This window comes from Poromitra crassiceps, assembly GCF_964638095.1.
Source record: "Poromitra crassiceps genome assembly, chromosome: 1".
Taxonomy (NCBI): Eukaryota; Metazoa; Chordata; class Actinopteri; order Beryciformes; family Melamphaidae; genus Poromitra; species Poromitra crassiceps.
Genome location: NC_139623.1, coordinates 95,386,334 through 95,412,740, shown reverse-complemented (window position 1 = coordinate 95,412,740; position 26,407 = coordinate 95,386,334). Strand labels below are relative to the sequence as shown.

At 43.1% G+C, this 26,407-nt stretch overlaps 1 protein-coding gene across 1 annotated transcript in view; it reads right to left on the bottom strand.

Annotated features, from left to right (window-relative positions):
* LOC310770771 (cilia- and flagella-associated protein 54-like) overlaps positions 1-26,407 on the bottom strand; it is a gene marked incomplete at its 5' end in the record, with an annotated part of 57,047 nt that overhangs the window by 26,906 nt on the left and 3,734 nt on the right. The window contains 25 exons of the mRNA XM_083631849.1: positions 376-471; positions 1,894-1,999; positions 2,299-2,421; positions 5,265-5,387; positions 5,568-5,723; positions 5,940-6,087; positions 6,228-6,346; positions 7,395-7,583; positions 8,177-8,269; positions 8,375-8,581; positions 8,705-8,838; positions 10,567-10,810; positions 11,713-11,841; positions 12,186-12,238; positions 12,526-12,667; positions 16,592-16,726; positions 18,829-18,914; positions 20,580-20,694; positions 21,264-21,376; positions 21,529-21,624; positions 22,294-22,486; positions 22,729-22,830; positions 23,083-23,196; positions 23,519-23,662; positions 24,683-24,741. Of these exons, the coding sequence (XP_083487975.1) occupies positions 376-471; positions 1,894-1,999; positions 2,299-2,421; positions 5,265-5,387; positions 5,568-5,723; positions 5,940-6,087; positions 6,228-6,346; positions 7,395-7,583; positions 8,177-8,269; positions 8,375-8,581; positions 8,705-8,838; positions 10,567-10,810; positions 11,713-11,841; positions 12,186-12,238; positions 12,526-12,667; positions 16,592-16,726; positions 18,829-18,914; positions 20,580-20,694; positions 21,264-21,376; positions 21,529-21,624; positions 22,294-22,486; positions 22,729-22,830; positions 23,083-23,196; positions 23,519-23,662; positions 24,683-24,741 (3,219 nt within the window). The remainder of the gene's footprint in view (positions 1-375; positions 472-1,893; positions 2,000-2,298; positions 2,422-5,264; positions 5,388-5,567; positions 5,724-5,939; positions 6,088-6,227; positions 6,347-7,394; positions 7,584-8,176; positions 8,270-8,374; positions 8,582-8,704; positions 8,839-10,566; positions 10,811-11,712; positions 11,842-12,185; positions 12,239-12,525; positions 12,668-16,591; positions 16,727-18,828; positions 18,915-20,579; positions 20,695-21,263; positions 21,377-21,528; positions 21,625-22,293; positions 22,487-22,728; positions 22,831-23,082; positions 23,197-23,518; positions 23,663-24,682; positions 24,742-26,407) is intronic.

Genomic DNA, 26,407 nt, shown 5'->3' with positions numbered 1-26,407 from the left:
GTACAGGGCAGGCTTCACTCTGTTGCGCCTCTTCCGTCCGCGCGCAGCGCAGCGCATGCCTGAGTTTGACTAACTACAAAGTGATATCCATTCTCCTGGCCGATTGTAACATTCGCCCATGTACACTGTAGGTCATTTAGAGGCACCAGTATTTCATAAACAGTTTAAAAGTTCTGTGGATGGATTTAATTGTAACGTATAGCCTACTTCGGCTATAAGCGAAGGACAGATATGCGGGGGCGGGGGTGGGTGGGGGCAGATGATCCGCGGTGGAAGCAAAACGTCCATCGAGCCGAAACGATTAGAGCCGAGTGGTGACGAGCTGTGCAGGGCAGTAAAATGTGGTGGAAATGAGCCAGTGTGTGTACCACTTACCATCTCGATAGGCACACTTTAACGTGTTTGTGCTGATGACACTGTAGAGTATGATAGGATCCTCATGGCCAGTCAGCTCGTGTGGTTGAGATGTTTCTATAGAAAGAAAGAGGGTTGCATGCAATGTGGTGCTTAATCAGATTTCTATTCAGTTTCATTCCGTATAGGGAAAAAGACAAATGTGTAACTGCAATATCATCTCTTATTGGGTTCTCAGCATTCTAATTAGTGTTCAGAGAAAGTCAGCCAACTAAGAGACTCAATCAACAATGTATTGGAATATCATTGATTTATATGGAGAGATGTATGCACCAGTTGTTGTGGCGAGGCCTAAAGCTGGAAACCTGCTACAACATCAGCTTCGCCTTGGAGCGTTGGCAACGGCAGCTAGACCTACATGTATATACATGTACTCGAACATCAGCTTGACGACGGGGTGGCAGGGGAGTCCCTGGCAAAATGACTAAATTGTGTGATTGCACTAGGAATTCAATGACTAGAAGTTAGCCCAAAGAGGGAATGTAATGTATATGCTGGGTGATAGCTTTCACTCTCTCCTGTTATCTACCAATCAACATTATACTTGCGCTGTTCACGCCAGCTCCGTCGAGTCCCATTTTTGAGGAACTACACACGCTGGCTGTGCCGGCAGGCTCGCCAGCCGCGGTGTAGCCCTCGGCGCGTTGGCAAGGGCTTTGATGTTGTAGCATGTTTTTCACTTTAGTAAGCAAGTATTCATTCTTACTGTAAAATGTTATATATAATTTTATATATCATTTATAAATTATATAAATACACCTTTGACACTTGAGCAAAAATGTAATAACAGCTATATGCATTTATGCTAAACATAATTTGGTTGTTTGGAGTTTTCAAAATAAAAGCATGCCTTGAAGTTTGTATTCTACTCTACCTCTGTGTGTGTGTGTGTGTGTGTGTGTGTGGAGGGGGGGGGGGGGGGGGGGGGCACCATTTTGGAAGTGGGGTGTGCTTTTGATTCCAGTCTGGAAGTAGCTTTTATCACCAAGATTTTGAAATACCAACTGCTCAAGGATGCCATTATACAGCTTGGGTATAATTGTAAATTGCTTGTTTTCATATTTGGAAGCCTTGGTAATGTCCATAGGCTGGTCGTAAGTGGCCTGCAGAGGGCAGGACTGCCCAGACCGAGAGCCAAGGCTCTGTAAATAAAAAGGCCCCCTCACACTCATCTGAACGCAAATCATTTCAATACACTAAATTTTCTGTTGCATCACTGGTTGTTCTAATTGCCTTACTTATTTGTGATTGAGGACCACAATGGAAATAAGCCCCCGGGCTTTCTTGTGTGTGAATCCTCGACAATTTTTGAATCCGATATGGAGACTGATATGGTGATCAGCTATTCATGTATGTTTTAAATTTTGTCAAATAAATACTAACTAACTAACTAACTAACTACGTATGCGTGCACGTATGTGTGTGTGTGTGTGTGTGTGTGTGTGTGTGTGTGTGTGTGTGTGTGTGTGTGTGAGAGACCTTTGTTGGTGGTGTCAATTATGATTCCTCTTTTGTTCTGCAGCGCCCTCAGCTGAAGACTTAGCTTCATCTCACCCTCTCCTGCAGCAGGGGCTACTTTCTTAGACTAGACACGCGCGCGCGCGCACATGCACACACACCCACGCACGCACGCACGCACCCACACACACACACACACACACACACACACACACACACACACACACGCACGCACACACACACACACACACACACACACACACACACACGCACGTGCACACATTTGAACTGCTGTTGAACACAGTGCTCTTCAATTGGTGTACATTTAATAGCAATATAAGCATAATATATAGTACTGTCTTTCTTTTAAGGTATGTGATTATATTTAGAATAAGGGTAAATGATGGACTGTTTCCTGGTCTTTACCCCCTCAGCCTCGTTGGCAGGTCTGCTGAACTGCAGCTGGGCCTCATGGAGCTCCTGCAGCAGCCTGCGACCACGGCTCATCACCTCACAAGCCATTCCATGCTCCCTGAGCACCCGGAATGCCTGGCCAGGGAGGACAGTGAATACAAGGGAGATAGTACCTCTAGTGCATATATACTGTACAGTGTACAACAGTGTACAGTATATATGCACATGAACATACCTTAGACAGGTAGTAGGTGATGCAGACCTCTAGTGCATATATACTGTACAGTAGGGGTGTCACGATACACTCAGTTCACGATACGATACGTATCACGATACTGGGTTCACGATAACGATACGATACGATTTTAACAATATTTTTTTAAACTTGAATAATGACAATATATGACTGGAAAAGTAGTATTTTATTTGAAATGCACAAATACAAAACATGCTGTTGTGGGAAATTGTTATTACAATAACAACTAGAAAAAACATGAGATTGGAGATAAGGCTTATCTTGAAATAGAATGAGTTACACCGTCACTTAGATTTACTTTGAACTAAAAGGTTTCTCAGCAGTATAAATTCTCATTATGCATCTTCAGTTTTTCTTCAAACTCAAACAACAAGACTTTTCTTAGTCTATTTTTTATGCATCTTCAGTTTTTCCTGTCAAGTAAACAGTTTTGCCAGAAACTCAATTGAATGGTTTCTCTCCTGTATAACTTCTCATGTGTCTCTTCAGAGACTTGTTCAACTGAACTACTTTCCACACATTGAACTTCAACAAACAAAGACGTTTCTTTGTCTATTTTTGAAAAAAAAAAAAAAAATGCGATATGAGATTTCATCTCAACGATACATATCGTGACGTTTTACTATCGCGGAATTTCGTGGGACGATATATTGTGACACCCCTACTGTACAGTGTACAACAGTGTACAGTATATATACACATTAACATACCTTAGACAGGTAGTAGGTGATGCAGACCTCTAGTGCATATATACTGTACAGTGTACAACAGTGTACAGTATATATACACATGAACATAACTTAGACAGGTAGTAGGTGATGCAGACCTCTAGTGCATATATACTGTACAGTGTACAACAGTGTACAGTATATATACACATGAACATACCTTAGACAGGTAGTAGGTGATGCAGACCTCTAGTGCATATATACTGTACAGTGTACAACAGTGTACAGTATATATACACATTAACATACCTTAGACAGGTAGTAGGTGATGCAGACCTCTAGTGCATATATACTGTACAGTGTACAACAGTGTACAGTATATATACACATTAACATACCTTAGACAGGTAGTAGGTGATGCAGACCTCTATATATACTGTACAGTGTACAACAGTGTACAGTATATATACACATGAACATAACTTAGACAGGTAGTAGGTGATGCAGACCTCTAGTGCAGTGATTCCCAACCTGTGGGCCGCGGCCCCCTGGTGGGCCGCGAAGGTATTGCAAGTGGGCCGCCAAATCATTTCCAAAAAAGTATGATTTTTGAAGAAAAAAAAAAAAAAAAAAAAAATCAATTTTTTTTGAAAGATTTTGAAAAATCATACTTGAAAAAGTATGATTTTTGTTTCTTTGATGTTATTGCTTTTGCTTGAATTGAAGTTTCATCTTTACATCATCTTTATATTGGGTTTGTGTTTATTTGTAACCCTATCGATTTAATGGGCTTTCTTCTGATATTTGGATTTTGTTTGGATCTGATATTGGATGTCAAATTGTTATGAGAATGCATTTTTCCATTGTTGAAGGATACCGTTATGTATTAATCATTTGTTAATTAGCCTGTTACAGAGAGCCCCTTGCTTGTCATTTCTGACATCTGTGTGGTGCTGATGGACAGCTCCTTGAATGATTGGTGTGTGTGTGTGTGTGTGTGTGTGTGTGTGTGTGTGTGTGTGTGTGTGTGTGTGTGTGTGTGTGTGTGTGTGTGTGTGTGTGTGTCTGTGTGTGTGTGTGTGTGTGTGTGTGTGTGTGCGTGTGTGTGTGTATGTGTGTGTGTGTGTGTGTGGACAGCTCCTTGAAAACTGTAATACTGAAGGTGTTGCAACATGTTACAGGTGCTGTGTTAGTGACTGTGGAGCTTCCAACATGTTTCTCCTGTATTCAGTTCAGTCCTTTATGTTCAATTTTCAATAAAAAAGTGCTCTGAGAACGCATTATATGGCCTTTGTATTTATGGGGTCGGAGGTGGGCCGCGAACATTTTTGAGACATAAAAGTGGGCCCTGAGTTGGAAAAGGTTGGGAACCACTGCTCTAGTGCATATATACTGTACAGTGTACAACAGTGTACAGTATACAGTATATACACATTAACATACCTTAGACAGGTAGTAGGTGATGCAGACCTCTAGTGCATATATACTGTACAGTGTACAACAGTGTACAGTATATATACACATGAACATAACTTAGACAGGTAGTAGGTGATGCAGACCTCTAGTGCATATATACTGTACAGTGTACAGTATACAGTATATATACATTAACATACCTTAGACAGGTAGTAGGTGATGCAGACCTCTAGTGCATATATACTGTACAGTGTACAACAGTATATATACACATGAACATACCTTAGACAGGTAGTAGGTGATGCAGACCTCTAGTGCATATATACTGTACAGTGTACAACAGTGTACAGTATATATACACATTAACATACCTTAGACAGGTAGTAGGTGATGCAGACCTCTAGTGCATATATACTGTACAGTGTACAACAGTGTACAGTATATATACACATGAACATACCTTAGACAGGTAGTAGGTGATGCAGACCTCTAGTGCATATATACTGTACAGTGTACAACAGTGTACAGTATAAATACACATGAACATACCTTAGACAGGTAGTAGGTGATGCAGACCTCTAGTGCATATATACTGTACAGTGTACAACAGTGTACAGTATATATACACATGAACATACCTTAGACAGGTAGTAGGTGATGCAGGCTATCATGTGCATGAGTAAGTCTGACGTGTCTCCAGTCCGCTTTTGTTTGAGAACAGCTGAATTCTCCTCCAAAGTTAGAAAGCATTTTGTTAGCACCTGGACAACAGAACACACACACACACACACACACACACACACACACACACACACACACACACACACACACACACACACACACACACACACACACACACACACTGTATGTATTGCTTGTATTATATGTTTGCGTTTGTAGGGCAACACGTTATAAGTGGCATGAAGGAGGTTTTGGCATACCTGCACCACAGGGTCACAAGTGATCTGATGGAACATTAGCGGGGCCAAGAGGCCATAACAGCTTACTGCAGCCTGCAGGGCAGCACCACTGCCATTCAACCACATAGCCAGATCCATGGCCACCAGCATCCGCTCACATTCTGCTAACCTGGCCTCCTGCAAACGCACACCGTGTACACACATGATTTATTTATCTAAATAAAGGAAATATCACCCACTAGCCTTTGCTGCAAGCAATGTCTATACGGCGCCTATAGCCTACTAGTATATAGCGTATGTAGCAGCAAGGTCTGAGCATATCAGTAAGTTCTGCACACACACACACACACACACACACACACACACACTTCTCTATCCAAAGCCCAGAGTTACCTGTCCCCAGATAAGCGGCCCATTGTCACTGACTGAGTCGCAGTAGAGCGCTCCCTGCTGAATGTTGATCTCTGTCTCGATGAAGATGGAGGTAAGGACCAACTGACGGAGGAGAGGAGACGAGCGCTGCAGGGTCTGGACACACAGCCTGCGGGATAGGAAATGGGGTGAGGGTGAAATAAGATGAGGGGGAGATAGTGATGATGAGACAAAGACTGGTAAAGAAAAAGAAGAGAATTCACACTTCTTTACTAAACTGTGTGTGTTGGCATGTGTGTCCCTCCTCACCCTGTGAGAGCAAGGCTCTCCCCTGTGCTGTGGGCCCCGGGGGTGGGGTAGGTGTAGTGGCTCCACAACTCCCTGCAGGCTCTCTTAGCTACAGCATGCTGCTCTGTTTGAAATGCCACCTAGGGGAGGATTCCAAACAGCACGTAAGGTTGGGCAGGTATCGGTAGTGAGCAACAGGTGTTCCAGCCAGTATGACCCTCATACAGTAAAGCCCAAAGTAGACCCCCCACCTTCCCCTATATGCAAATAAGACAACCAGTGCACATAGAGACACTGCATGAAATAGGCCACGCCCATCACGGGGGAAATCGCTCCGTTCAGTCCCATTCACCAGCGTCATTTTCCTTGAATTAAACATAGCTAAAGGCTGTTGTCTGGTGGGCTGCGCACACAACAAATGTAAAAAAATCGCCAATTAAAGTTTTTTTGTACTCCCGAGCAAAACAAGGAAGCCATTGAGCATTCGCAAGAAGAAAATGTGGATTTAGCTGTCAAGGAAGTAAGTTGGAGTGTTCATCGTCCATATATATGATCTTTGTGTGCAACTACGTGACGTGACATACTGTAGGAGAACGCCAGCGCGTCTGATGCCATCTGTCTGATGTTACACCAGCGTTATTTTCATTAATTTAATCATGCCTAAAAGCTCATGTCATAGTATTTCACTTCGGGCCACTGTGTGGGATCGTTTATCCAGCGTTGTTTGGGCAATGAAAAGGGACACTGCTCCAGGCCAACTGAGTTCATTTTCTCGATGTACCTTTCCCTCTCCGTTGGAGGACGTGTACTGAAATAATCTTTTGACATTATCTAAAAAGAAAACTGTCCGAATCCCTGTAAAACCCCGCAAAACTATTTATATCTGATGAGAGTTCCTCCGTTCGCCCCGGTTAGCCGCGGTTTGTTTTGCCAGCTGCAGTCGTCAGGCAGTGCTTCCTTGTATTTTCCCCCGTCTTGGGCATGGCTTCTGAATGATGACGCGTTTTGCAGTGTCTCTATGTGGTGGAGTGACAGTATATCACACAGGCTCTGCTAGGCATCCATAGGCTCTGCTAGGCACCCTGTCCCTTATCTGAATGATAGTATTTCTGATAGATGTCAGCAGCTGTGCTGATACAGTAGTGAAACGGATGTGCAGCATTACAAGATGTTTGGACTAGTGCGTACCTGTGCCAAGTGAGCCCAGGTGGTGAGCAGCGACATTGGCATGGATGCCAGGACTGGGCATGTTGTCTCTCCTATGGTGTTGCCCACTAGTTTGCCCTGGCTGTTGTAGGCTGCCACAGCAAACACATACTTCTGGTTGGACTCCAGCCCCTCCACCCTCAGCTCACACTGACCAGGTACTGCTGGCACCTGGAAACACACACAAACTCAGAGCTAAACCCATGGACACAGCCAGGTTACACAACATGATAGGAATGTTCTCTTCTGGCCCTGGAAGTCTCTTGTGAAAGAGACTAAGGGCCTGTGTCGACCTAGCGTCTTTTCCTCAGGTCCAGTGTCTTTTTTCAGTTGTTTCCAATGGGGGGAGAGCGTATGCGGGCGCACACGGACGTCTAGAGAAAGTGCGCTGCGCCCACCGTCTATTTTCAGAGCGCTCCGGCGTTTTTGTGCGCCCGACTCGCAGCGCTTCCAGCTGAAAATATTTTAACTTTTCAGAAAGACGCTGGTGTCGGCTGCTCCTTTTCTGGCAACTATCATGGAGAAACTATCGCAACAGAGACAGAAAGCCTCAATTGTGGGAGCAGATTGGCTAGACACTTAATATTTCTGGTGAGTGTTGAGCTAAATCACTGTATGTGTGTTGTTTGCTAATGTTAGCTGTCAGCTATCAAGCTACTACCGCACTGAACTAACGTTAGTTTCAGACTGCTTCCCAGCGTACTTCCAGCGTTTAACAGTCGGAAAAAGACACTAGATGGACACACGGCCTAACCCTACAGTACCAAATCTCCAGTTCCCGACAGGCTACAGTCTCCAAGGCGGACCTTCAGGTTGATGCCCTTGGCTGCCCTGCCGCAGATCTGGTACCAGCAAACCTGGGAAGAAACAAGAGGAAGAAGAAGAGAACTATTATTACTATGTTTGATTGTTTACTGTTAGTTAGATTAGTAACTAGTACCAAAGCTAAATGCTAATCTCACCTGTTCTTCCATGTGGTAAGGTGCGGGGGAAAAGGTTAAGGAGTGGTCAGTGTGAGAGAGAAGGACGGGGGGAGGTGGAGGTTTTTTGTTTTCCTCCTTCTTCCCTCTGTGTTTGTTTTCAGCTGAAGGAGATTCATTTGGAGAAGTCACAAAGTTGTACAGCCTCCTCTCCTCCACTCCAGCTCTCTCTATCAGGACGAAAGCCTCCTGGCAAGACAAACCAGGGGATTATTACTAGCTGTGACAGCAGGGGTGGTATTGTTTTCACCTTGTGAGTCTGTGTGTGTCATCATGGCAAAATGTGCGTGTGTGTGCGCGGCGTGCGCGCACCTCTAGTAGACTCTTGATTTTGCTGTTATTTGGCTCCATGTTGTTGTGTTCCAGCAAGGCTTTCTGGATCAGGAAGACAGCTTTGGACACCTTGTTCTTCTTGATGCGATCCAACAGTTCAGACTCTGTTAAAACTGATCCAACAGTTCGGACTCTGTTAAAACTGATCCAACAGTTCAGACTCTGTTAAGACTGATCCAACAGTTCAGACTCTGTTAAGAAGACTGATCCAACAGTTCAGACTAAGTTAAAACTGATCCAACAGTTCAGACTCTGTTAAAACTAATCCAACAGTTCAGACTGTTAAAACTGATCCAACAGTTCAGACTCTGTTAAAACTAATCCAACAGTTCAGACTGTTAAAACTGATCCAACAGTTCAGACTCTGTTAAAACAGATCCAACAGTTCAGACTCTGTTAAAACTAATCCAACAGTTCAGACTGTTAAAACTGATCCAACAGTTCAGACTCTGTTAAAACTGATCCAACAGTTCAGACTCTGTTAAGACTGATCCAACAGTTCAGACTCTGTTAAAACTGATCCAACAGTTCAGACTGTTAAAACTGATCCAACAATTCAGACTCTGTTAAGACTGATCCAACAGTTCAGACTCTGTTAAAACAGATCCAACAGTTCAGACTCTGTTAAGACTGATCCAACAATTCAGACTCTGTTAAAACTGATCCAACAGTTCCGACTCTGTTAAAACTGATCCAACAGTTCAGACTCTGTTAAGACTGATCCAACAGTTCAGACTCTGTTAAAACTGATCCAACAGTTCAGACTCTGTTAAAACTGATCCAACAGTTCAGACTCTGTTAAGACTGATCCAACAATTCAGACTCTGTTAAAACTGATCCAACAGTTCAGACTCTGTTAAGACTGATCCAACAATTCAGACTCTGTTAAAACTGATCCAACAGTTCTGACTCTGTTAAAACTGATCCAACAGTTCAGACTCTGTTAAAACTGATCCAACAGTTCAGACTCTGTTAAAACTGATCCAACAGTTCAGACTCTGATCCAACAGTTCAGACTCTGTTAAAACTGATCCAACAGTTCAGACTCTGATCCAACAGTGTGTTAAAACTGGACACAAGCAATTGGCTCTCAGGACAAACCATCCCGATGACCAATCAGAGCCATTATTTGTATTTAGGAAGACACTGGTAGAGTGAAACATAACCTAAATTGACACACTCACTGTTAGCATTTGGCTGGTTATTTAGTTACATTTATTTACTTAATGATTTGGCATCAATTTCAGACCAGACTATCATTAGTAATCAAAATCAGAATTAGAATCACTTTTATTGCCACAATATGCAAGCATTACATATGAGGAATTTGTCTTAGTGTCAGTATGCAGTGTCAGTGTGCAGTATGGTCATATCAATATTTAGAGATAAAGCATTAAATATGAATTTACACAGGTTAAACAGGTATTAAATTAAATGGTAATTACAGTCCAAGCGGTGCTCGATGTAGTTAACAGAGCAGCTGTAGTATTTAGTGTCCAGACTCTCAACCTAGTTCAGGTTTCTTCAAACCAATATAACTTAAAGCAATTACTTTGTAGACTAGCAGACAGAGTGGCATAGTACCTTTCCTTGTTTTGTCTATCCTAATTGTTGTACCATCCTTGTCAGCAGCAGTAGTTCTCAGCAGTCCTTTACTGTCCGTAGGCGGCAGCTCTGACAATTACAAGCATGGATGCAATCATGCATTTTGGAATTTTGGATGGTCTGCCGTGGGAGTGTGCTCATTTCTATATTGAACTCCATGCAGGCTACAGCAACGTTGCAAAAATCAATGAAAGGATTTTAAAGACATCTAGTTTCAGTGAAGCAGGGTATCTGACCTGGGTTAAGCTGCAGTAACTTCAGCGAGGCCCTGTGGTGGATGGTGACCAGCTCCAAGTGAAGGTCTGTGGCCAGCAGGGACAGATGTGTGGACCGGGTGGGACTTTTATCCTGCGATTCTGCCTTGGTTTCCAGCTCTTCTTCATCCTTCTCACTCACCCCTTTTCTATTTTCTACATCCCCCTCTTCAGATGATGCTGCAAGTGATGGGGAGTGGTCTGGCAATGGGAGTGGCTTAAATTTCTATCAATACAAGAGGAAGAGAGGTTTCCAGAGGGTCAGCAGTTGCAAAGTGACATTTTTTCCCATGGAGCACAAGTAATAAAAAAGAAAGAAATAGGAGCACAATTTTATTTTATTTTGGAAAAACATTTTAATAATGCACCAATTAACTAATCAATCAATCACTAATCATTAATTCATGTAAATTACATTGTCTCATTCACATAGGACATACAAGACATACATCACATATCATGGTAAATGGTAGATGGACTGCATTTATACAGTGCTTTTATCCAAAATGACTTACAATGTGCCTACAGTACATAGACACACACACACACATTCACACACCAATGCAAGCTGCCACACAGGGTGCTGGCACAGCCATCGGGAGCAATTTGGCATTCAGTATCTTGCCCAAGGACACTTCAATATGCGGACTGGAGGAGCCGGGGATCGAAGCACCAACCTCTTTTATCCAAAGCAATTAGTGGACAACCTGCTCTACCTCCTGGGCCAAGGCACAATACATATATTGCAGTAGAAATAGCTAAAAGCTCATTTGCATCTGTAGTCCCTCTCTATCCACTCTGTCTCTCCCCTGTTTTGAGGGGGCAGGACCTCTGATAAGATGATCTGTTAGGATATATCCTGCAGTAATACTTATCTCAATCCCTATTATCTCCAGGGGGATGTGTTCTACAGCTGACAATGCCGTTCCCTATACTATAGGGCCTATAAGAATCAATAAAGCATTGTATTAAATGTTTATCAAATATCTGGAAATCTGCAATGTCATTGAGCACTCATTTTTGGCCTTCAGGGTTGATCCTGCTCTTAAATAATATTTTGGAATCCACTTCATTTGGCGTGCTGGAACTGCTTTGGTAAATGTCTGGTTGGTTGGGTCGGCTGCCTACCTGCAGGAAGGCGGAGTCTGTGATGACCGAGCCGTCCCGGGGCAGCAGTGCAGCCCATCCCCTCGTCAGAGCCTCTAGACCCCTGGCCACCACCTCACACACCTTCTGAAAAAGCTCTACACTCGAACCCTACACAGACACAAACACACACACACACGCACGCGCACGCACGCACGCACGCACGCACGCACGCACACACACACACACACACACACACACACACACACACACACACACACACACACACACACACACACACATTGTTGAATGTCATACATACTGTAAAAAAAGGTGAAACAGAACTATACTGTTTTTATCCCTTACTTTGATGTTGTGTTTTCTTATGCAGAATTAGAATTAATTAATTAGAAATAATTTTGTAGCACAAGAAAATGCAGCAAAACTCAATTCATTTGTCTTCTATAGTGTACCAGCACATAACACAAATACATGGCTGTCAGTCTATCTTTTACCTCAAGAAGAGAGAAAGGCCTGCAGGACTTCACACCATCTGCCTCACTGGCTGCTGCACAGAAGAAACAGAAATAACCACATTATCATGGCCACAGTTATGCATCACAGTGTGTGTGTGTGTGTGTGTGTGTGTGTGTGTGTGTGTGTGTGTGTGTGTGTGTGTGTGTGTGTGTGTGTGTGTGTGTGTGTGTGTGTGTGTGTGTGTGTGTGTGTGTGTGTGTGTGTGTGTGTGTGTGTGTGTGTGTGTGTGGGAGGGGGATTTCCAGATACTACATACCAAAATGATACTCTATCTATGACACAACATAAGTTCAAGTACAGGATAAACTCATTTCTCACCAGGGGAGTGTGTATGTTTATCAGCAGCACTCTCCAGCAGCATGGCCAGTCTGAGTGTCATCTCTGGCATCACTATGCAGTCAACAGTCACCAGGTCACAGACAAAAGCCACCTCACACAGGGCAGACAGGCACCACACCCACTGCAAACATGTATGCAAATAACTTCACAAACACATAAACACAAACAAGTAAACAAGCCTATACTAAACATTTGGGATGGGACCAGTGCCCAATTCAGCCTCCCACTGTTTGAAGCCTATGCGGAAATTGCATTCTTTCAAATGGCCAGTGGGGGGCGCAGTGTGTATAGCAATCCCCAGGTACAGTGCATACAACTCAATGGGGAAACGAGTCAACTTCTCTCTCAGCCTATTGCTCTCACGCCCTCCGTTTTCTAAATTATAGCCCCATTTCGCGGAAAATAGACGATATACTGTACATCGGATAAATAAGAACAGTAATACTTCCGACAGGTAGAGGCAGCAATGTGTCTGCCGCATGCAACTGTTGCAGAAAAGAATTGCAATTAAATTAGCAAAGTTAGCAACCTAGCAACCAATGCTAGCAGATAGCAAGTAGTAGTTTAGCAAACTATCAGAAAATAACGTTACTTTATGATATTTTATTAATGTTAGTGGACACACCTATAACTGTATAGATACCATACATGTAAAGTGACGCTCATAACATGGCGGACCATTTAACGTTATCTAATGGTATGTAACGTAACGTTACATAAATGGTCTGCCCATGTTATACAGTAAGCGTCATTACAACTTATGTAACGTGACATAACATCACAAGTTTTTGCAGACTTGAATGCTGTTGGTCGTTTGTTCAATTTGCTCTTCTGTATGGTATTGGACATTTAAAGCTGATACACAGTTGTCTTGAGGCATCCGCCAAGCTCAGCAATTTAATGTGTCATGATTATTGGAAAACATACTTTATCGGATCGATAGAACTCAACATAGCCTAAGATCTTACACAAATATGTCTTCTGGTAAATTAGGCATATATACTGTAGATAATCCACCAATAGTAGGGCAGCGCATAAGCTCGCTCCCAAAAATAAAGGAATTGTACACTTTTTGAAAGAAACGTGAAATTTCACACATAGTTAGGGAATACCATAAGGTTTATTTTCAGATTGGGAGGCAAGTCAGATTTGACCAAAATTCCAAGATGGCCGACATTTCCCCGGGTCTAATGTACAATGTGCTTATAACAATTGTGCACTTCTTCAAAAAAGCATGAAATGTCTCACATAGTGAGTGAATACCATAAGGTGTATTGACAGATGGGGAGGGAAGTCAGATTTGGCCTCAAATCCAAGATGGCCACCATTCCTCCCTAGTCTAATGTTCAAGTGTGCTCATACCATGATAAAAGTTTCACAAATCTGAAAGTATTTCTTGGTGAGAGTCTAGGGTCCCCTTGGTAATCTAGAACAGATTTGAAAGGTATAAGTGTAATGGTATTTGAACTAGACCTGGTTGTATGCGGTCTAGATGGGGCAAAAACAATGAAATCTTCTTCTTTTTCATTTTCAGAGATAGGATAAAATGTTCACAAATCTCAAAAGTGTTTATTGGTGACAGTCTAGGGTCCCCTTGGTAATCTAGCCCTGATTTGAAATGTGTAAGTGTAAGGGTCTTTCAACTGGACCTGGTTTTATATGGTCTAAATGGGGAAAAACAATTAAATCTTAAATTTTTCCATTTTCACAGATAGGATAAAAGTTTCACAAATCTCAAAGTGTTTCTTGGTGAGAGTCTAGGATCCCCTTGGTGATCTAGCCCAGATTTGAAATGTGTAAATGTAATGGTCTTTGAACGGGACCTGGTTTTATGCGGTCTAGATGCAAAAAGAACAATGAAATATCAGTGAAATCACCCATTATTTTAGATTTCACAAATGGGATAAAAGTTTCACAAATCAGATAGTGAGTGAATACCATAACGTTTATTTTCAGATGTGGAGGGAAGTCAGATTTGACCTCAAATCCAACATGGCCGCCATTTCGGCGGCCATGTTGGATACGGCACGGTGGCTCAGTGGTTAACACTGTTGCCTCACAGCAAGAAGGTCCCGGGTTCGAACCCCGGTCCGTCCCAGGTCCTTTCTGTGTGGAGTTTGCATGTTCTCCCCGTGTCCGTGTGGGTTTTCTCCGGGTGCTCCGGTTTCCTCCCACCATCAAGAAAGACATGTATGTTAGGGTTAATACTCCTGTCAGTGCCCCTGACCAAGGTACTGGCAAAAGAACTGGAGTTGGTCCCCGGGCGCTGCACAGTGGCTGCCCACTGCTCCTAGTTCTAGGAAGGTTCCTAGTAGAGGATGGGTCAAATGCAGAGGATGAATTTCCCCACGGGGATAAATAAAGGATAACTTAACTTAACTTAACTTAACTTAACTTTCCACTGAGATTTCATTGTTTTTCCGTATCTAGAAAAGACTGAAATGTTATAACAGAAGTGGAGTATTGGCCAGAATGACATGAACATTTGGACACTTATTCAGTGGGTATCTTGCTTGCTGCGTTCAGGTGCACTGAAAAAAAAAAAAAATCCAGCTCGGGCCACACAGGGGGCGCTCCGCATGCGGCCCACCCATATTTCAATAAATATAAAGCATTTGTTGATTTGAAGCAGTCGGTTGGTTCTCCATCTTCACGTTCTTCTTCCTCTCGTCATCTGGTCCAAGCTGATTCACATCACATCAACGATCTTTATATCACATCTTATCTTATCTTATTATCCAACCTGCCTGCTCTGACCAGACGACTGACAACATGATTTGCCTTAGTACATAGCCTACACAACAATGTTATCTTTGTTGGCAATGTTTATTGACAAAGGCACACTGGCAGATACATCAAAATAGATACAGCAAATCTCTCAAAGTCTCAAATGTCAGTATTATATACAGTCTATGGTCAGCATTTGGCTTGTGTATTACAATATCCTAGGTTGAACATAGTTAAACTGATGATCAGCAATATTCTCACATTAATATGTTAACGTTACCATTATAATCTCAGGAGAGCAGAGAATTAAATAATGAGCCATACACTGTACATGGGTATTACTGTTACAACTTTTAAAATGTAGCATTCATTTTAAAAAATCCTTTGATCTGGGGGTCCCTCTGTTGTGTTTTGCTGCTCCTGCTCCATGGTACTCCGGCAGTCATCCCTAGAAGAAACAAAGACACCGTGTTATATTAATCACTGTAACGCCACCAAATTTCAGTTACAGTCACAGCAACGGTGTCACCTTGCTCGCATGTTTACGTTAGTACACGATGCTAATCGAGCTAGCGTTAGATTACAAACATGAGCATCACTCAAACAGTCCAATATAGCAGAGAACCAAGTGTGCGATCAAATCCACGTCAGTTATAAAGTTTAGAGTTTACCCATAGATATAATATATAAGTATAATAGCAGTTTACCTTGTGGAGGCTTAGCAGCAGCTAGCAGGCTCAAACCACACCATGGTCTCTTGGCCAGGCCCCGGACAAGACGGTGGTCGGCTGGCTGGACTGCTACTCGACCATACGTTCGGGCTAAAACGTATTATATATTTTGTTTTTCTGAACCATTTCACCATTGCAACCAGCCAGCTAGCAAGCTAGCAAGCTAGCAACCAGAAGCGAACAACAAGATGGCAGTCTCACAAGCCTGTGAGACAAATTCGGACACTCCCCCGACAGCTGCCCCCTCTCCCCATACTTCCGTGTAGCAAAATTCATATGATCCAATCAAATATTACCAGGAAGCGGGAGATTCAAGCCTCATTTTCTGGTATCAAAACCCAATGGGTGATGTCACACTCATTATGTCCATATATTTACAGTCAATCGATGGGACGATATATCAAAATTCTATATATTGTAAAAGGAAGAATATGACAATACATATTGTGAGGCCAAAAAAGAATTGCGATATTATTATTATTATTCTGCTGTATTAATCACAAATGAGTTGGCTTGCCCATCACAATTATGAAAAAACGTAATCATTCAATAGCCAACAGAATAATCATATCTTCTTAAATCCATACCTTGTGGTAATGTTCTAGTTTCCCCAGGTGTTTTGAGTCCCGATTTCGGAGCTGAGCCTTCTGAAACACTGCCTTTATCTTACACCATACAAACAACACCACATCCAGAACCAGGTCACTATCTGGCTGCACCTCCTACACACACGCACGCACGCACGCACGCACACACACGACACGCGCACACGCACACACACACACAGAAATATAGGCATATGGTCAGTTGCATGCATGCATGCATGCATGCATACATATATACATACATACATACATACATACATACATACATACATACATACATAGCCTACATACATACATACATATACGTATGTACGTACGTACATACATACATATAAGAAAAGATACCAACAAAAAGTCCCTCCTTAAATTTAACCTGACCCCTAAACTCTATACTCTGCCATAAACTCATTTCGCCTATAGGGGGCGCTATAGCAAAATTAAGAACCTGTAGCTCACAAACCATAAGAGTGACTGTTCCCAAATTGGGTCCATAGGTTCATAGAGTACTCTTCTACGATGGCCTAAAAAAGTACACCTATTGACCTAATGATGGCACTATAACAGCCCTTTTTACGTTTTGGTCCATAACTTTCCCCCCCCCCCCCGATTTTTTTATCCAATTTTGTATCCCCCATTAGTGCTAATTTAATTTATTTATCCTGGTTGCTACTCCACCCTCTGCCGATCTGGGGAGAGCCGAAACTGGCTCCATGCTTCCTCCGAGACATGGGCAGTTAGCCAGCCACATCTTTTCACCTGACAGGGGAAGCTTCACCGGTAGGACATAGCACGTGGGAGGTTCACGCTATTCCAACCAGTTCCCCTCCCTCCGAACAGGCGCCCTTAACGACCAGAGGAGGAACCACATTAGCAACCAGGATATTGCATGTTTTGGTGAGGGGTTCCTATATGAACAAAACCCCCAGGGGGCATGGGGAGAACATGCAAACTCCACACAGAAAGCCCCTTTTGACGACCCCACCCGGGCGGTGGGCACTCGAGGACATGCGGACTAGGGATGGGCATTTCTAGCAAAAACACTATTCGAAATTCGCTGGCCAAATTCGAATTTAATTCGAAATTCGAAAATGTAAAAAAAAAAAAAAAAAAAAAAAAAAATTGTGAGTGAAATGTTGCATTGTCTCCCCTGATTCTAAGTCTACGGCTTTATTAATTAATATAAAAAGCTTCTGCTGTGGATTTTTAGCTCAAACAAGCATTGCACCACTGAAGTAAAGAACATGTTACATGACATTGACATTTTCGAAAATAAAAAACAGTTTTGACAATCATGAGTGGTTCATTAAATATTTAGTAGGCTCAGGTCTGAGTGCCAAAGGGGTGCCAAAGTCACCCCCTCTCCCTCTTCATGGGATTTCATCCGCCATTCATTTTTCCATAAACCTTGCTTAAAATGCTTATAAAAATTGTTTTACTTGCTCAAACCAAGCGATTTGACTATACTTAGAATCAGGGGAGACAATGCAACATTTCACTAAAAAATTTTTTTTTTTTTTTTTTTTTTTCGAATTTCGAATTTCAATAATAAAAGTCGACCTTGATAATAACAACGATTATTCGAAAATTCGAAATTCGATGCCCATCCCTAATGCGGACGGGCACGCATTCCTTCAGCGCTCACAGCGTCCCAGGTGAGACCTTCTAGCTGTGAGGCGACAGCTCTACAACTGAGCCACCATGCCCCCTGGTCCATAACTTTTTAACTGTAGCGTCTACAATGAAAATTCTTTCGCCCCTGGATTCCTTGGCTCCTCCCGGTTCTACTCACATAGGCCCGCCCATAACTACTTAGTCCACCCTAGCAACCATCTACAAACGCCCCAGCGACCAGCTGGAAACACCCCAGCATCTAGTTACTATACTTTAACCGCCTAGAGATGTCCTAGCTACACATTGCTGATTGGGGCTGCATGGGCAGGGGCGTTGCAAGGAGGCGGGGTGTGGCGAGGACAGCAAGCACAATTACATTTCCGTTAGGACATTTTGATTATTCTAGTTTAAATTGGAACCCCAAGCCCTAAAATGAAAAATAAAAATAACCACTTTTCTCCTGCATAACCTACTGAACCAGGAAGCCTTCTTTTTTATCATTCTTACAATGAAATGGCAATTTATGTCCTCACAACAGTATATGAAAAATACCGCCCCCCCCCCCCCCCCACACACACACACACACACGCACACACAGACTGACTGACCGGAGCAGAGCCACAGACAGACTTGTGAAGGGTGTCCACCAGGCCAATGAACTCATCACTCATGAAGGCTCCAGACTTGTGTCTCTCTAATGGAAACAAGACAACAGTGTGACCCACAGACCAGGGTTAGGGTTAGTAATCCAAATTATCCTTCAATTTAAATAATTTCAAGATATTAACCTATGCCCTAAAGACAGGCTGTCTTTTGGATACTTGATGTGCAACAAGGCACACTTAACACATTGACTGCCAGCCGTTTTTTTTTGCTGTAAGTAGCTTCTGCCAAGCCGTTTTTTGAGGATTCTGGCTCATTTTACAAGAGCCGAGGATTCTTTTCTGCTTGGAGTTTGTGAACATACAATATCTCAAAAGTACTAATAGAATGTGTACTTTCTCTGTCTAAAAGAGTTAGTTTGTAGAGTTAGTAGTTATGTAAGCATTAGCAATTGAATACAGCATGGTTTCAGCGTCAGAAAAAAGATTCAGAGATAAACGGCTTTTTGTGAAATTCGATAGAACAGTCACTTTAACCATTCATTTTTGGCATCAGTAAGACCTAAACAATAGTTTTGAACAGTAATTTCCTCCATAACAGCAGGAAACTCCCCTCTGCTCAACTCCTCCCTCCGTGGGCGTTCTTCTTGGCTGCAGCGCCGTGTCACAAGCACTTTCCTACCTGTGCAAATGCACTTTCTCATACTCTCGACCTCTCAAATAAATTTCTGAATAGAAATTAAATTACTCTAAATTAGAGCGAAAAAGAAACAAAAAAGAATGGGTTGAAAATCCCATTCTAAAAGCCTTTTATGGCTGTTTCCAATTTGGTGCTATTTTGCAAGGCAAAATCGCCTGCTGCACCACAAGCTTGTCACCGGTCTCACTGCCCCGCTGCCACTGTGCGGCTGTGCCTGGCTGTGCCTGTCTGCGTGGCCGCTCCCCGAGGAAGCCCGGCTGGACTCGCCCGCCTCCCGGAGCCCTGGCCGAGAGCTCCGATGAAGCCCCTGCGACTCTGGTCATATTTACGCTGCGTGCCTCAAAGTGTGCTCCATCCGCAATCCACCAGGCAAGTTTGCAATCCCGCACCGCCAGCAATCAGCGCGAAAATGAAAGCGCCTCCGCCAATCCATTTTCATGAGAATGGAAATGGATCACACTGCTTTTTGCTTGCCTTCCTACTTCCTTGTCGCCACTTAGTGGGTCGGTGGAATGGGTTGTACACGTTGTACACGTCCAATACTTATATAAGATATGTAAAAGGGTTAGATGCACAACCCACCGTCAAAAAAAAAAAATCGATGCCAACGACGTGTTTACACGTTGTTGGCAGTCAACAGCTGGATTCTGAAAACGTGTATACACGTTGTTGGCAGTGAACGTGTTAAGAGTTCATTGAGTGATTTTTTTCTTAATTTTTTCTTTTCGTATATATATTTTTTCTTTCTGATTTTTCTCCCATTTTCTCCCCAATTGTACTTGGCCAATTCCCTGATTCATGTGTAGCAGCCAACCGCTTCTTTTTCACCTGACAACGAGGGGTACCACTCGCAGGACATAGTACATGGGAGGGTCACGCTAATTCGCCCAGTCGCACCCAGTAAAATCTATGGCTATAGAGAGAAAGAATCAAGATAGTATTTCCGGGAGAGGAAGTGGGCAACAGGAAGAGATGGCTTGACCCCAAAATCCAGCATCTATTAAATAGTTTGTTAAATAAAAAGATCTGTGTGTGGCACATTTTTTTCTAGTCCTACCATTGATCATGGTGTCCTCTTTAAGGCGGATTCTCTGGGAGGACTGGAGACTGCTGAAGCTCTCAAGCAAAGCAAGCTCCAGCTCTGCCTTCCTGAAGGACCGGCCCTCCACACCCTGAACGACACAGATACTCAGAAACACCCACAGAAAGATGCAAAGAGACAGCACCCCCACACACGCACATTCATATAGAAATACAGAGAGACAGCACATTTCTTTTCTTTTTCTTCCTTTTTCTGACCCCCCCCCCCCCCCCCCCCCCCATTTTCTCCCCAATTGTACTTGGCCAATTCTGCCCCGGTCGCTGCTCCACCCTCTGCCAATCTGGGGAGAGCCATAAACTAGCACCATGTTTCCTCCGACACATGTGCAGTTGCCAGCCGCTTCTTTTCACCTGACAGTGGGGAGCTTCACCCGCAGGAAGTAGCACGTGGAAGGTCACGCTATTCCCAACAGTTCCCTTCTGCCCCGACCACGCACCCCGACCGACCAGAGGAGGCGCTAGTGCAGCGACCAGGACAAACAGCACATTTATAATTCAAATCGGTACCATTAGGACACAGGTAAGAAATGGTATAAGCAGACAGGACCTTTGGTACCATTAGGACACAAGTAAGAAATGGTATAAGCAGATATAGGACCTTTGGTAAAATGATCATTACAAATGTGTGTGTGCTACTGACAGGCAACAGCTGCAGCATCGCTCTGGCCAGTGCAGTAAAGGCATCCGGCTGCTCGTAGTGAAACAACAGCTTGATGAACCTCACCGCAGACATGAAAGATACTTTGTTTTCTCCTAGTGACACACACAGCAATACACAACAAATCACATTAACGCACACTACTTCCACACCATGGAAAAGCACACACTTTGCTATGTTATACTGCACTGTAGAACATGCAATTTGTAGTGTCAACAAAAAGAGAGGGTAAGAAGGTGCGACTAACCTGCGATGGCTAGCTCCATTAGAGTGGACTCTGGTGTCAGTGCGCAGAGACTCATGGACAAGCGGACAGGCACTCGCTCACCAGCACTTCCCACTCCTGAACACAGAGGAAAGCATGGGCACAAAACCCACAGAGACTCACAAAGAGGCCCCATAACTGTATGTGTTTACAAATAATTTCATTTTCACAAATTCGCTATGCCTGATCTGTCAGCTTGTCAGCCTTGCCAGCAGGCCATTGGGAAGTCATTCAAAGTTTCCTTGTGTTTATTAAGCAGTGGAGGTGAACTGCTAGGAATACTTGACAATACCACAAAAGGTTATGTCAAGTATTATTGACATCAGTGCATAATATAGCACCATCAGAATTAATCCATGTATCAGAGTATGAGAAGCCATTTTTGCAATTCATTGCAATTCATTTTAGAAGTTCGACTGGATCTGAAAATGGGTCTGAGACCAGACCAAAAACGTCCCAATGCTACAAAAAATAAAAAATCCTATGGGAAACACTGATCATCCAGTGACTCAATTCAAAATTTAAACACATTATTTACCTTCAATACCCGGTCAAATTGCTGCAATCTTGGATGATTCTGGTAAAGTGCATTTCGGTGAATGTTAATGTGTGTGGTGGGGTGTGTGTGTGTGTGTGTGTGTGTGTGTGTGTGTGTGTGTGTGTGTGTGTGTGTGTGTGTGTGTGTGTGTGTGTGGGTGGGTGTGTGTGTGTGTGGCAGGGCAGTGAAGTAGTATTTGTTTTACTAACCAGACAATATACTGATGCCAGCAGAAAGCAATTCCAGCACCACCTCCTGTAGCTCTGGCTCATCTGGCATTGCGGCCTGCAGGGGGCGTCTGCTGCTGTCCCACAAAGCTTCCAGGATGCCCAGGAACTGTGCCGCACTGCTGTCAAACAGCTCCGTTAACACGCGCTCTGTTGTGGTACGAGGCCACGGCACCTACATACAGGCAGGCAGAAGACCCTTACTTTGACTAGAAACATCTGAGATTTATTGTCATGGTCACTAACACTTTACCGGGCAAGGGTAAACACAAATGAAACCAATAAACAAAGGCATCGCTGCCCAACCCAATATTAACTATTAGCTAATCATTATTACAAGATTGAACAGGTACCTCACACTATGAGTATCAGTACTGTATCTACAATAGTATAGTTGATCTAATTATATTACATTACATTAGGTATGTCCTTCAGGTTGTGCTTGGTTTTGCTTCTGAACAGGCTTTTGGGTCTCCTCCTGGGCTCATATGCTGCCCGCTTGAACACCATGGTAGCCAGCTAAAAAGAAATAATAATAATAACAATAAATAATAATAATAATAATAAAAATCATTTTAGAAACAGTAGAAGAGCAGAACAACACAGTCAAGGAAGGGCAGAAAACCGTTAAATTTGGCATAAACTTCCTTGTATCTCAGTTTGAACTTTCTATCTGCTCATTTTGAAACAAACCGTTCAGAGATATGAAAGATTATTTTCTAATATTTTATCAGAGTAACAGTATTATAGTTGATGAAAAGAATCCCCTGCCTTGATGGAAGCTTCTTTGTAAACTTTCTGAGTCTCTCTGGTGGCAGAAACTCCACTCTGCGCCTCAAGCTTAGCTAGCTCATTGATTTTTCCCAGCGCTCTCCTGGCAAATACCTGAACACATTGAAAGACACACAAAAAAACAAGCGCACACGCACACACGTGCGCACACAGACACACAGACACACACACAGACAGACAGACACACACACACACACACACACACACACACACACACACACATGCACACAGATAGGAAAAAGGGATTTTCACAATGCTGAACATGTGTGGCAACAATTGATAACTTTTTATATGACTGTAGTTACCTAAAGGCTGTCTCTAGTCACTTGTCAGTGACATTTATTTGGAACATGACATGCAGTGAGAGTGTGTTTTCACATGTAGGTGTTTGAATGGCTAAGCTAAAGTGCTTCACCTCTGCCTGTACCGCAGCCTGGTTGTCATAGTAGCACTGGCAGACAGCACAGTAGAGCGTGACCTTCCAGGGCAGATACTTCACAGTCATCAGAGGGATGGACAGCTCTAAACTGATGCTAGCCCACAGCAGGTATTCCAGCGCCTGGACAGCGACATAAACAGACAACGTGACATAGGCAGTGGTTCTCAAAGTGGGACCCGGGGACCCCTTGGGGTCCTTGAGGGGGTTCCAGGGGGTCCCAAGCAAAGAGGGGGATCATCTATTTTCAGTATAATTCCAACCATACATAACACAATGACAGCATGTATGATTATTTGGTCATCATGGGTTTCATACACTTTCTGTAATAAAACATCTAAAAGTGAAAGTCGTATCAGATGGAGGACCCGGAGACAAAAACGTATCAAATGGTGGTCCCTGGTCTAATTTGTGTCTGTTTAGGGGTCCTTGACATGAAAAGGTTTGAGAACCATTGACATAGAGAGCTTTCATTTACATCATCAACCTGAAAGCTAGTTATACCACTTCATTTTAGCCAGGTAAAAGGGAAATAACACAATATCACTCTCAGGGGTCAAATATTATTGCTGTGGCTTAGGAAAGTGGCATTAATATTTGTGAACATCAAGTATCTGACCACAAGAAGCCAGAGGACAAATAGCCTAAACTATAAATACTCCAATGTACAGCAAGGACACTGCTCCAATTAAAATGAATGAATACTGACTTCTGTGTATACTCACAGAGTCACAGTGTTTGAACAACTAAATACATAGTATTACATGTAATACAAAATAAAATAAACTAAATAAACTAAACTAAACATTAAATAAAATAAGCATGGGCATGGCAGCCTCAATTAAAAATGCTATCTGACATGCAGATAACAGCTACACAATAAATTATTTTCAAGATCTTGTTTAATACCTGTCCAGGTCTCAAATCATGTCACATGCCATTCAGTCTCCCTATTTAATTGTTCAAATCCATCAGAAATGCCATGAAAATAATCCTGCCATGAAAATGTTGGTTGAAGGATGAATAGCCTATATTCCCTATACCAAACATGAAACAAACAGGTATTACATGCACTTTTTATTACAGTCCTTTTATGGCTTTTGTCAGAATGCCAAATAGGTTTTGTTCTATGAGTGTCAGTACCTGTGCACTACAATTCAGGGTCATGAGGTAGTGGCAGATGTTATAGATCTGCAATGAACCTGGAGAGAGAGACAAAGAGAGAGAGAGAGAGAGAGGGAGAGAGAAAGAGAGAGAGAGAGAGAGAAAGAGAGAGAGAGAGAGAGAGAGAGAGAGAGAGAGAGAGAGAGAGAGAGAGAGAGAGAGAGAGAGAGAGAGATATGTTACTAACTACAGTATGGCTCTTAGGGAGTATTCAATTGGCAACATTTCTGGGACCTGCCTGTGCACCGCTGTCAAAAAGCTGATCCTGTTACTTTCCATGAAAGCACTGTAAGAAATCACCTGGCCTTTGTTCTATGTTAATCTATTGGATACGACCCCTGCATCTGGAACCCCATACACCAGTGATACTCAACTGGCGGCCCGCCCCCTGTGTGGCCCGCGATGGAATTGCACACACACAGTGCACCTGAACGCAACATGCAAGATACCCGCTGAATAAGGCCATGTTCAGACTAGGAGGCCAAATCTGATTTGTGAACTTTAGTGACCTATTAATGACTATCCAGATTGGTTTTATGAGTCTGGACGCTCCAAGTCTGATTTGTATCACTTGTCCCAAACCACATATGGAGGTAGTTTCCAATCTGCTTTCGACTGATGTGACTTGAGTGCGGACGCGCAGATCCACCAAATCTGATTTGAACGTCACTCGCAACTCGTCATCAAATGCTTCTGTGCAGGAAAACCACGTATGTATTTACTGACGCCCACGTAGTTACCATAGCAACCCATGCAGATAGGCTGTTTTGGTCTGGCCACACAGATCCGACTTGAGAATCAGATTTGTGGCAGTGCGGACACACAGCAAATCGGATTTGCCTGTAATGTGAACATGGCCTAAGTGTCCAAATGTTCATGTCATTCTGGCCAATACTCCACTTCTGTTATAGCATTTCAGTCTGGAATATGGAATATCTTTCAATAATCTATGATTTAGCTGCTAAATTGTCAAATACCGCCGTCTGCTCGCTACCCAGGCACTTATGTATGTACTTACTAACCTAACTAACTATCCGGTGTGCACAACATTGTCAGACTAAACTCTGGCTGACACCCCAAAAACCTACAATCCGCTACAGAAAAATGTATATTGATTGTTTATTAACTGGCCCCTGGCCTTCTATTATTTCACGAAAGTGGCGCCCGGGCAAAGCAAGTTGAGTATCCCTGGACTATGGGATACGAGGGTCTATATTGCCACATTCAGGCTTTAGGGCCCAGGGGTGGGCAATCTTTTTTTCCAGAGAGCCATACTGACTTAGATCAAGTAAGCGAAGGGCCCCACATTGGATATCATACCTGCCAACATGGCAATTTTCACGGGAGTCTCGCTATTTTTAACCCTCCCTCCTGTTGCGATTGGTAATTTCTCATTAATCTTCCGATATAATAGTGATACAAATCCAATGGCTGTAGCAGATAAGATTTATTAACATAATTCTGCCTTTTATTGAGTTTTTGGGTTTTTCTTTGAGGACGTTGGGGGCTTGATTGAGATGGTCCAGGGGCCGAGTCCGGCGCTGGGGCCGCATTTTGCCCATGTGTGTGTTTGAGGCAGTCAGTCTGTCTCACAACCGGAGAGCGACTGGGAGCGAGCGATGTAATGAGTGCTTGTAAATAAATTGCTTCAGCGGCTTGCTGGGACCAAAAGAGAAGTGATTTGTTTCTCCATTCCTGTGTTTC